Source organism: Corylus avellana, chromosome ca2, assembly GCF_901000735.1.
Source record: "Corylus avellana chromosome ca2, CavTom2PMs-1.0".
Classification (NCBI taxonomy): Eukaryota; Viridiplantae; Streptophyta; class Magnoliopsida; order Fagales; family Betulaceae; genus Corylus; species Corylus avellana.
This window is the reverse complement of record NC_081542.1, coordinates 22,791,749-22,804,036: the sequence shown is the minus strand read 5'-3', so window position 1 is coordinate 22,804,036 and position 12,288 is coordinate 22,791,749. Positions and strand designations below refer to the sequence as shown.

The 12,288-nt window shown below is 36.9% G+C and overlaps 3 protein-coding genes across 3 annotated transcripts in view; 1 reads left to right on the top strand and 2 right to left on the bottom strand.

Annotated features, from left to right (window-relative positions):
- The first annotated feature begins 644 nt into the window (after positions 1–644).
- On the top strand, positions 645–2,681 carry LOC132169349 (piezo-type mechanosensitive ion channel homolog). The gene is made up of 4 exons (XM_059580399.1): positions 645–737; positions 1,621–1,836; positions 1,925–2,102; positions 2,647–2,681. Exons 1-4 carry the CDS (start codon positions 645–647, stop codon positions 2,679–2,681), a joined length of 522 nt encoding a protein of 173 aa, XP_059436382.1.
- Positions 2,682–4,086: 1,405 nt separating this feature from the next.
- LOC132168624 (probable leucine-rich repeat receptor-like serine/threonine-protein kinase At3g14840) overlaps positions 4,087–12,288 on the bottom strand; it is a 16,043-nt gene continuing 7,841 nt past the window's right edge. Inside the window, exons 16-24 of the mRNA XM_059579625.1 lie at positions 9,173–9,216; positions 8,622–8,998; positions 8,361–8,556; positions 7,892–8,020; positions 6,886–7,004; positions 6,540–6,750; positions 6,190–6,427; positions 4,970–5,120; positions 4,087–4,682 (exon numbers count right to left, since the gene is read on the bottom strand). Coding sequence (XP_059435608.1) covers positions 4,302–4,682; positions 4,970–5,120; positions 6,190–6,427; positions 6,540–6,750; positions 6,886–7,004; positions 7,892–8,020; positions 8,361–8,556; positions 8,622–8,998; positions 9,173–9,216 — 1,846 coding nt within the window. The 3' untranslated portion in view covers positions 4,087–4,301. The remainder of the gene's footprint in view (positions 4,683–4,969; positions 5,121–6,189; positions 6,428–6,539; positions 6,751–6,885; positions 7,005–7,891; positions 8,021–8,360; positions 8,557–8,621; positions 8,999–9,172; positions 9,217–12,288) is intronic.
- Positions 12,182–12,288, bottom strand: part of LOC132168638 (uncharacterized) — a gene marked incomplete in the record, with an annotated part of 1,310 nt that continues 1,203 nt past the window's right edge. Inside the window, 1 exon segment of the mRNA XM_059579648.1 lies at positions 12,182–12,281. Coding sequence (XP_059435631.1) covers positions 12,208–12,281 — 74 coding nt within the window.

The window sequence follows — 12,288 nt, the reverse complement described above, 5'->3', positions numbered from 1 at the left end:
GTTATGCTGGTTGTTTGTAATTGGTAATCGAAAAAATGCTTATTCATAAAAAAAAAAAAAAAGTTGTAAGAGTTTCATTGATGAGAGATTGCAAAAGAAGTCCATGAAATCGATCAGGTCACCTCTTTTCCAGTTCCCTCAATGTTGATCAAGTGCTGCATAGATAATTCAGGGAAACTTAATTAGCCTTCTCAATTTTATGTTAATTGTTTCTCAAATTTTGCATTAATGAGAAAGCTTTCCTGGTGCATAAATAAGAATTTGACTAGCTTTACTATTTAAAAGTTCAAATCCGTTCTTCATGAGGTCTATAGATCTAATATTCATAGATATAGTATTGGATACCTAAGACCAACCAATGCTTTGTAAAGTTTGTGCCAAACGTTGAAAGAACTTGTTCCATAGATGGAAACTTACTGCTATATATCTGGATCATTTTGTTTTTCTAACAAGATTTTTTTTTTCCTTCTTATTTGTGCTGATGTATTGCATTTCCATCATTTATCATGTTGAAAAGTTTTTTTTTTTTTTAGATTCAATGTCAGTTTGCTGAATGAGGGCCTTCTTCTGTTACTCTCTGTTGGGGAATATCTTAATTGCATTCAAGGATCTGATGCTTTCAAGCTTACATGATTGTTTCAATAATGTGCAGATCTGGTGTAAAGCATACCAATGTTTTATTGAGGGGAGCAGTGTTCCGGACATTTAGTATCAACTTTTTCACGTATGGTTTCCCGGTATATATTCGTGAACAATGTGAAGTGAACTGCTTTCTAAACTAGTCTTTGTTTCTCCTAACTAGATGAAATTTATGATGCCTAATGAGCATGGCACTAGATGCTGACTTTATCCATACATGCAATTAGTTTTGAATAAATAATAATGCAGTTGTGAGGCCTGTTCCAGGAAGCCGACGCTTAGGTATTTGCTATGTCTTTAGTTTGAAACACAATGTAGATATTCCACTTGTGCTAGTCAGCTTTTAGTTTTACCTTCTCTATCTAATAAGCAGGACATGAATATGCTACTATTTCTCATAGTAGAAATAGTTGTAGTTACAAACACAATGTAGACATCTGTATGTAGGGAGAGACAAAAAAGTCTGCTTATGCAATGAAGAGAAAATATTTACAAACGTTTTCTCGGGAATGCATTCTCCTGAATCGAATTGGTTTCTTGTTTCACAATTATTTTTATGATTTTGTGTTGATATTATTTTCTTTAAATGCTTTAATTACTTGAATCTGAATCCTCGTGGGTCTGTATTTGGTCGCTTCCTATTGAATGGGATGAGTACTGTACTGTTTTGGGCCCAAAGCTGCCAATAAGCTCTAGCTATCAGTGCCTCCTCCAGCTGTAAAAACAGGGTGGAGCATGAGGTTGTTAGTTCAAAACCCACCGAGTGTTTATGTAACTTACCAATAAAAAAATGTTTTGGACCCAAAGCTGCCAGCACCCAACCGCTACCATCTATACTAATAGGTGGGGAAGTACATAACTTTCTTTCATTGTTTATGCTCTCACTTCAAGGTGCATGGTCAGCTTATTAAGTTCTACAGGCATTTGCATCTAGTTATATCAAATGGTTTATATATAAACTTGCTGTGGTAATTTCGGCAGGTCTCCTTGTTTGCTCTTTCCTTCTGGAGTTTCCATTTTGCCAGTTTATGTGCATTTGGATTACTTGCATATGTTGGCTACATCGTATATGGCTTCCCCTCCTTATTCCGTTTGCACCGGTTGAATGGGCTGCTTCTTGTCTTCATTCTCTTGTGGGCTGTTAGCACATACATTTTCAATGTAGCATTCGCTTTCTTGAATCGGAAACTTGGAAAGGTAGTCCTCTCTTTTGGAATGAATTTTTTCTGTTTATTATTCTATGTTAGTATCAAATAGTAAAGTTATTGCTGGAATGCATATACAGGACATGGAAATTTGGGAGATGGTTGGGTTGTGGCATTATCCAATACCTGGGTTCTATCTGCTTGCACAATTTTGTCTTGGAATTTTAGTTGCCTTGGGTAATCTAGTGAACAATTCCGTTTTCCTTTACTTGTCTGATGAACATGGGCAATCTTCAGATGAGAACTCTACAGTGGAAGGTAATTAAATCCAATGTTGTCAGGAAGGTTTGTAATGCAGCATGTGTTTTGCAAACTTGTGGGAAGGTTTGAAGTGTAGCATGTGTGTCTCTGGTTTATAGTGTAGTCTGTATTTCTTTGTAAGATATGAAAGTTTTGTGATTGCTTCAAATATAATAAAATTCTTATTAAAATAAAAGGGAAATAAAAAATCAAATACAATAACAATGACACTGGTTAACTGAATCATTAATATTTTTTGGTAAGTAACTGAATAATTAATAGTCCTGCTTGCTTCACCCTTTTTTTTTTTCCTTTTTTTTGTGTGTGTGTGTTTTAAATTAAATTCCTTTTTTTTTTAAAAAAAAAGATCGATACGTTTGTTTCCTTTTTGTTTGTTAGCTTGATACGTCTCTAAATATTTTCCTAATAATTTGGGGTTGGATACACAAATCTTGTTTTTCCATCATCTCTCTATGGTCATATCAAACACATGGCCGGTCCATTGAGTTTTCCTAGACCATCTCAATCCGTATCTGTTTTGGTCTGCCTTGTCCTTTCACAGCTTTCAACTTCAACCATATCAGTCTTTGTAGGTGAAGTCTTTGGCTTCTCGTTGAGTGATGTTGCTCCACATGTTTTGCTGTATTGATTTACAGATCCACTCATTGGTTTCTCATTTTGTTACTTATGGTGTCAATTTTGTGAGTTTTGTTTTTCAGGACTTGTAAGATCAGATTTGTACCCTTATGTATTGAATTTTTACTCACCTTTTCTTTGGCATCTTTGCTTATATAATGTTAAATCGCCATTCATCCAAAATGCTTAAGCTAATAAGAAATGAAGAATTTAATCATTTAGTTAATATTCTAATATTCTTCTCCACGTGTGAGCTCAAACTTCCCCTCAATAAGTGAGGCCCAACGCATAAAATATTTAACTGAAATTGGGATAAATTGTAGAGCGAGGGTTTGAACTTAAGACTTTGGCTCTGATACCATGTTAAATCATTACTCATCCCAAAAGCTTAAGCTAATAGGAAATGGTAAATTTAATCATTTTATTAATATTCTAACATATACCGTGGTAGTAGATGCTGTTATCGTTTGTATGAACGGTTTAGACACAAAAGGCGGAGGCTATTATATTATTCAACTTATGTTAACCTAATACAAGCATCCTATTATATAGGATTAGGGAAATACCATAAAGACTAAAATACCCCCAAAACCCTAATGACTCAAACCCTAACTCTTCTAACACTCCCCCTCAAGCTGGAGCATATACATCATATGAATCCAGTTTGGAAGATACAAGCAAACGAAAAACAACTAGAAAACATATTCTAACACTCCCCCTCAAGCTGGAACAGCTTGGACCACACAAGTTAATTAAATAAAACTTCAATGCCGGTCGAAAACTCGTTGGTAACTTGAACAACCATTTGATCGGTTCTCGCCGAAAAACACCAAGGCCGGTCGGATGCAACGATCACTTGATCGGTTCTCGCCAGAGAATCCAAGGCTGGTCGGATACATTGATCTTGGGATTAGTTCTCGCCGAAAAACACCAAGGCCGGTCGGATGCAATGATCAACGTGGCTTCGCCACTGAATGTTGGGAAAAGGAAAGGGGAATTATAAGAAAAAAAAAAAAGGCGAAAGCCTTCCTAAAAGCCGTTGGAAATGGGTCAAATAGATGACTCGTCCCATCAAACAAACTGAAACTGCCAAAAGAGACCGTATTAAAAGGCAAAGTTCCAAAAAGGAACAAAACCCGAAAGGGTTTGCTGCACAACCATCACTAGTCAGTTGAGAAAACCAAACAAGACCATTAGTGGTCAATAGAAAAAGGAAATGAAAGACATCAAATTTTTATATGTAAATGCAGTCAAAAAGCACAACTTTTCTCGAACACGATGAGCAAAGACAACTAAAGGGTATATCCATAAGATATATGATGCACTATTGTGTTTAGCTCTCATAGTGTAATGAATTTAATGATCAAAAGGTGAATTTATATCCCGTCATGTTACTACATATTATTTTATTCATAATTCAACAATGGAAAAAAAACAACAACAAAGGTACGTACTCTTTCCTAGCATGGGAAAGAGAGACTGTACAACTACTTTTTTCATCAGTTTATAGCAAATCTTGCTTTATTAATTAGAAGGAAAAAAAAAGCATTTAACATGGCTGGGAGCAATAGTATGCTGAAATTATTGAGAATCAAGATTAACTCGATAGAGATCCTGGACAGATGTAGAAGAAGATCCAGCCCAAGTCATATCTGATGAATGCATGAGGCTCTCTGATCCACTTGTGCTCAATGGTGCTGGTTGGAGTTCAAACCGGTCTTTTAAGGCACTAAACCCCAATTCATCGCCATATATATTCGGATCCATGGTGACTTCATCAACAATGGTTTGGCCTTCGAGCATGCTTACTATTGCGGACATGGTGGGTCTAAATGCTGGTGATGCATTAGTGCATAAGAGAGCTACTTTGATCATTCTAATAGCTTCCTCCTTTTTTAACCCGGAACCCAACTTTGGATCCACCAGCTCCATTAGATTACCCTTTCTTTGTAGAACAAGCGCCTATAATAAGCATAGAAAAGGGAACGGAAATAAAAAGCAGCAAATCAACACAAGAGAATAGCAGCCATACGCACATAGAAAATAATATACATGTCAATATGCTGAACTCAAGTGTGAAGTGAACGAATCAAACAATTCCAACATATGTTAGTTTATTTTGCTGCTTGAGGCTAGAGTAACAGATCAAGATGACCAAATTGAATGGAAAGGGACAAAGAAGCTGCCAGGCCTCCGCCTCCAAACGTTATTTATAGTAGCATATATTAAAATAAAAAGATCAATCTTACCCAATCAACAAGGCATACACAATTCTCTTTTGGTCGATATTTCATGATGCTCTTCCCCGTAACAATTTCCAGTGCAACAATCCCAAAACCATAGACATCAGCTTTATAGGTTAAGTAACCCCATAATGCATATTCTGGTGCCATATATCCTCTGCAAATGAAGATTATATTATGACTTATATTACTAGTATGAAATATCAAAAAATAGAAATAAAATAAATAAATAAAGATCACTCGTATAAAGCTCTGATCTTTCATATCCAACGAAGTACTTAAGAATCAAGAGAAACTTAGGTACCAAATCATATTTCATTTGCATTCAGAATGCAATCATGCAATTAATAAGGCTACTAGGGTTGAGTGGGAATTTCATTCTGTTAAAGATACGGAAAATTTTTGTCAATGGGGAAGAAGAATACGTCATTACCTTTTCACATTGCAAGTGGAGAACTGATGTAATCATATAGCATTAGCCACACAATGTGTTTGGTCATTGAGCTTAAGTTTAATGGGGGAGCAGTCTTAGATTCCACAAGATCTCAATAATTTATTTTTTCCCTTTGGAAATCTAGGTTTTTGAGAGACTCATATAGTCATATATATATATAATTGGTTTTTGAGAGTGAAAGATGATAGAATAATTGAGCACAAATTTCTCAATATTGTTTATTTCTTAATTTTAAAGGGTGTCATCGTTTAGGGGTAGCATTTATTTTAGAGGTTAAATAAACATATTTTTCGCCTTTTTTGTGTGTGGCTTTTTTGCACCATGCAATTTTATTTTACCAGGAAATTAAATTGAACTGATTCTCTAATGCATCAAGTATTGGGGCATACAATAACTATAGAAAATTAATAGCACGTTTCATGTTTAGACGTTTTCAACGCTTGAAACTGGTTGATAATTGATGTAACTACGAGTTTCTCTGTAAGCATGGCTGTGTTGCAAATGCGAACAGCTGACATATAAAAATCCTACCAAACACTTAATCCAGGAAGTCTATATCATATTCCATATGCAAACTTTTCCGATATGCAGAGAATTTGAATGCTTCCATGTTCAGGTTTACTTTCAGGGCAGCATCTCATAGAGTCATAGAGACCAATCAATATTTGTTCCATTTTCTCTCTTGGTCAATAACTTGGGAGGCAAATGAAATAAAAGAATAGAATCACAAAAAGACTCCATATTGAAGAAAAGAGGGAAAAAGGTAGCTCACATTGTTCCAGCAACTCGTGTGCTGATGTGGGTGTTTTCCTCTTCATCAAGCTTGGCCAAACCAAAGTCAGAAATCTTTGGGTTAAGGTCCCTATCCAATAGCACATTCGTAGTTTTGATGTCTCTATGAACAATTCTTAGTGTTGATTCTTCATGCAAGAAAGCCAAACCTCTTGCTATGCCAACACATATTTTCTGCCTTGAAGGCCAATCCAAGTCTAAGTGGTATTCCTCTGGACCTACATATTTTGTAGATTGTCCAATGCAGAACTCATCAACTTAGTTCTTAATATATGCCATTCTCAGTATAAAGTTCGTAATAAAATACTAAAGTGAAAACCTCAGGCTTACCAAACAAAGCACGTGCCAGGCTATTGTTTTCCATGTATTCATAAACCAAGAATAGTTGATTTCCTTCAACACAACATCCATACAATCTAACAACATTTGGGTGTTGTAAAGCAGATATCATTCCTATTTCATTCACAAATTCACGATTTCCTTGTTTTGATTTTGAAGAAAGTTTCTTAACTGCAATTATAGTATCATCTAACAGTACACCCTGCATCAGAAATAGGAAAATATACATCTTCAGGTATGGATTCATTATTGAATTAGACACCTCTTGGTATAATAGATAAGTAAGAACAAGCAAATAGATATCCCAAAATTGAAGGAAGATGATGTTGTGGGATACCTTGTATACAGATCCAAAACCACCTTCTCCAATCTTATTTGCAGCATCGAAGTTGTTAGTGGCTGCTTTGATTTGCCTATAGGTGAAAAAACCAGTTTGCAGATCTAATCCTCTCAGTTCTGTCAAAAGGAATGAAAAGGTGAGGCTAAGATGTCACATTGCATCTTTTTTTTTTTTTTTTTGATAAGTAGATGTCACATTGCATCTTATAAATGATATGATTAATTTTTTAACCAGTATTGTTGTGTCTATTGGCTACTTAGAAGATGCTAGATAGAATGTAACCAAACAAACGCAGTGAGGAAGTACCATACCGCAGTTGGTCAGCCACATAAACCCAAGTTTTTACAAGATTTAGGGTTTCTCTCTGTTTCCCAATTACAGGTGTATTGGGAATCAAAAAAACAAAATTTGAAACAGAGGAACTTCATTGGTGCCTATTAGTAAGAGATTTGCCTTTTTGTTCTTTTCAACAATTTTGGTGAGATCTTTTAGATGACATTTTAAAAAGATAGTTAATTAAAATCCATAATCTTTTATCGCTCACATTTTTTTTTTTTTAAAAAAAAAATATGGGTCCTTCTTAGACATAAATACTCAACTCAGTGACCTCAAGTCATCCATCTCTCTTGTAAATCTGGCTTCATTTAGACTTCATGAAAAAGCAGTGATCTCATATTTCTGTATGATTTGGTCATATCATTTATAATTATGATTGAAACTGACTCCAATAGCAGTACCGAAAAAGCCCCAAAAAGCTATCATGAAGACAGATTCTTATGCTCTGCAATCCAGCAACAGTATAATTGCTTTCATGGTGTACTTTGGACTGTTGATTTTTCATCAAGGTTAAGGTTAAAATCCGAAGTAATATAACATGCAGACTGCAATAGTATATAAAGCCCTTGGGAAATTGCTATACATTGTTTCAACTTGGTGAATAGTTGGAGAAGATAAAAAATTATCCTATCTAATTTGTACATCAAAATGAGTGCCTGCTGATTACCTTTTTCCCTTGATATCTTGCCTCGTTTTTTGATCCACATTCGAATGCCTAAAATCATAAAAATGAGCAAAAGCGCTGATACTACAGCTCCAGCAACAATGAATTTCTTGTAGTCAGGGGGACTGAAATCTGCAGAAGAGAAAAATTAGTAAAGGAAACTGATTATAAAGTTGCATCCTGGAATACCAGTAGAAACATACAGATAGACATACGTGGACCAATCTAAAACAAGATATGAATGAATGGATCAAACACACGAATATCAGAGTTAGAGTATAAAGAAGATTATAAAAGTTTTGAGTTCTTCCATCTAGTTGCAGTTTAATCTTGTTTTGGGTAATACTTTTTACGGCAAATAATCATGGGTTCTACCTCAACTATATTGTGCTATGCTTTTATTGTTCCTCATTCTAATAAGTATGGAAGAAGTTGAATGGTAAAAAGATTCTCATACTCCATGAAATGTTACCAGATTTAACATAGATAGCTGAGATGAGAGGACCATAAGTTCCTCTCTTTGGCACAGCTGTTGTCCCTTTCGCAGCCCAATGAAAGCGGATTTGTAAGACTTTATTCCTCACAACTGCTTTAAATTCCCTAACAACTGCTGTATCAACACCTTGTGCTTCATGTTGAATATCAAAATCCTTCCACATCAATTTTTCCTGTAACAAATTAAATCAATAAAATTGTGCTCTATGTATAAAGCGAAACAAATATGACTTCATACCTGGATATAAATATCAAATATCCGTCTTCCAAGACTATAAAAAGATCTGTTGTCTCTTAATACTATCTCTGCAAAGTATAGTTTCACAGTATAATTTCCATTTGCCAAGCAACGTGCATAATACGTCAGAGAAAGAGGAGAGAGCCGTGCACTCGTGAATAATCCAGAGTTAGTCATTCTTAGTATTGACACATTATGCGCTATGTATTGATCTGAGAGTCTGTCAGCATCCCAAACATTTCCGCTGCTACTGAATCCCCAATTAGCGGTGTTAGGAACAAAGTTTGCTGGACCTGCTGGACTTTGATCCCCTTCATACTCTATGTTTCCAATAGTGGTTGTACTTCCACCACAATTTATATGCAATGAGTACCGATCTACCCAGAAACAAAAATAGAAGCTTTTTAATAAATTAAAACATAACAAATCATTACAGAACAAAAAGAAAATTATGTATTAACTATCTCTTGTTTCATTTACTCAGTTGCCAATAACAATATGAAATGTTTTAAAGCATACACCTCATAATTTGAATAAGGTAGTATAATTACCTTTTGAGCATAGATAGGGCTCCTGGCACTTGCCGCCAAGTGTTCTTAATTAGCATCGTACAAGAAAGAAGTGTGAACTTAGCAAAATTAGAATGAAAAAAAGGAAATGCTTCTCCAAAATAAAAGCTAAAAATAAAAAATAAAAAACAGAAAAAACATGGATTCAGCTTACATCCTGTAGAAAAATAACAGGACCTCTCCTGTTATTTTAAATCTGCAGTTATGATTAAATCTTTCCCCTTTTTAGCCCAAACGACATAGCTTTAAAGGAACTAACAGAAGTTCTCTAAACTTCGTTTGCATGTCCTCTTTTTCCTTCTTCACCCACTCCCACTTTCTTTCTGCAAATTCTTCTTAACTATTTTCAGCAAAGCAACAGCAGGTTAAACGGAACAAGTCTGAGCGTTAAAAATGAAGTTTCCATAGAAACACTTCTGTGCAAACAATGTCTTCGATTAATAATTTTTCGAATCATATGAATGACATGAAAGAGGAATGGTCAACTCTACAATACCAAAGAAACCTGACTGATGCAGTAGCCTTCCTTCATGAATTTAGCCAAATTGACACTCAAAAGGGACAAAATCCTCAGGGACCAAAACAATAAATATTTTCCTTTCAAAGTAATGAGCTTTTAACCCCTACTTTCAGCAACCATAAGAGTGTTTAACTGGTTTTGCAGAAAACACAAAACAAAGCCTGGTTTTTGCAGAGAGAGGCAACATCTTTCATTTCATTTAAAGTGGGAGTGAGTCTAAAATGGGAGAGAGATGGAGAAGAGAGAAAATTAAGGCTTTGAAACTATCCGAGTTGAGGAAGATAACGAATAAGGCTTGTCCATACTACCAACAGGGACCAAGACGGATTTAGCCAAGTTCACCTTTAACCCAGAAACAGCTTCAAAGCAGACAAGTAAAGCACCAATATTTCTTACTTGAGTAGGATCTACTTCACAAAAAACCAAAGTGTCATCAGCAAAGAGAAGGTGAGAGACGATGACCTGATCCGTCTCTCTAGCTCCCACTGAAAACCCAGAGATGAGTCCCCTGTTTATCGAGGCATCGATCAACCTACTAAAAGCCTCCATGACCAAGACAAACAGGAATGGAGAGAGAGGGTCTCCTTGCCTCACTCCACGTGAACTATCAAAGAAATCAAAAGAAGATCCATTGATCAAAACCGAGAATCTCACAGAAGAGATGCAATGCTCAATCCAGGAACACCATTTCTCTCCAATACCGCACCTTCTCAGTAAGTAGAGAAGAAACTTCCAATTCATATGATCATAGGCCTTTTCCATATCCAATTTGCACAATAAGCCGGGTTCCCCTGATCTGATTCGACTATCCAAACATTCATTAGCGATGAGAACTGAGTCCAAGATTTGCCTGCCTTTAACAAAAGCATTCTGGGGTTTAGAGATAACCCTGTTCAGCATTCTCTTCATTCTATTGGCTAAGACCTTGGCAATAATCTTGTATGTCCCTCCCACATGGCTAATCGGACGAAAATCCTTTATATCAGTAGCTCCATGAGACTTCGGAATAAGAGAGATGAACGTGGCATTAAGACTTTTTTCAAATTTACCTCCATCATGGAACTCCACAAAGACCGCCATGATGTCCCCCTTGATCACATCCCAGCAATCCTGGAAAAAGGCCATAGAAAAGCTGTCCGGACCTGGAGCCTTGTCCCTATCCATTCCTTTTACCACCTCCCAAACCTCCCTCTCCTCAAAAGGAGCTTCCAACCTAGTGGCCTCACCAACATCTAACATGTCAAAATCAAGGTCATCTAGCCTCGGTCTCCAAATGAGACTCTCTGTGAAGAGAGACTCGTAAAAATAGGTAACATGGTTACTAATGACCTCTTGATTTGAAGTGGTAGAGCCATCCACAATCAACGTCTCAATAGTGTTATGTCTTCTATTTGCATTAGCAATCCGATGGAAAATTTTCGTACATTTATCTCCCTCTTTCAACCACCGGATCCTAAATTTTTGCCTCCAACTATTTCCTCTTGTAAGAGAAGAGTCTCCAACTCTCTGGCTAGCGACCTCCTCCTCTCGATATCTTCAGGGGATAAACCTCTCTCTTCCTCCACCCTATCAAGAGCCTTTAAATCATCCATTCGAGCCTTAATGTGCCCTCCCACATTGCCAAATTCCTGGCTATTCCATCTCTTAATATCCTCCTTGAGAGCTCGCATCTTTTTTGCCAAAATAAAACTCGGAGTGCCAAGAAAATGATATGAATCCCACAAGCTCCTAACTTTGTCCACAAAACCCTCCGCTTTAAGCCACATATTTTCAAACTTGAATGATCTCTTACCTCCCAAAAAGCAGTTACAATCAAGAACAATAGGAGCATGATCCGAGCAAATACGAAGCATCCTCTTTTGTCGCACACCCGGGTAATGAACTTCCCAATCTGGGGAAACTAGGAATCGATCTAGCCGTGACCAAGAGTGGTTGTTAGACCAAGTAGAGACCCCCCCAGCTAATGGAAGATCCATAAGACCCTGCTCCGAAATAAAATCTGCAAATTCCCTCATAGCGGACCGGGAATAAGCTCCCCCCGACCTTTCACTAGGAAAGAGAGTTGCATTGAAGCTCCCACCAATACACCAAGGCATATCCCACCAACTCACAAGGCCCACCAGTTCCTCCCAAAGAAAACGCCTAATGTTGTCTCTATTGGGACCATACACCCCCCCAAAAGCCCATACAAAACCGTCATCTACGTTTCTAAAAGAGCAAGCCGCCACAAAACTGCCCAAAGCAACCTCAACCTTCGTGACGACCCTTCTATCCCACATAACCAGAATTCCACCCGAAGCCCCTCTAGACGGGACATAACACCACTCCGCATAAGGGCATCCCCACAAACTCCTCACAAAATTGTTAGAGATAAAATCCACCTTTGTCTCCTGAAAACACACTATATCCACCTTCCAATTTCTAAGAAGATTTCTAACCCTCAATCTTTTGCCCCTTTCATTCAAGCCTCTCACATTCCAGGAAAGAATCTTAGGCTTCATTGAACAGCTCGATGACCCCTCCCCTTATTTCTAGCCCTCAAAGAACTTCCACTGTGCCCCTCATAATTAACAGAAAA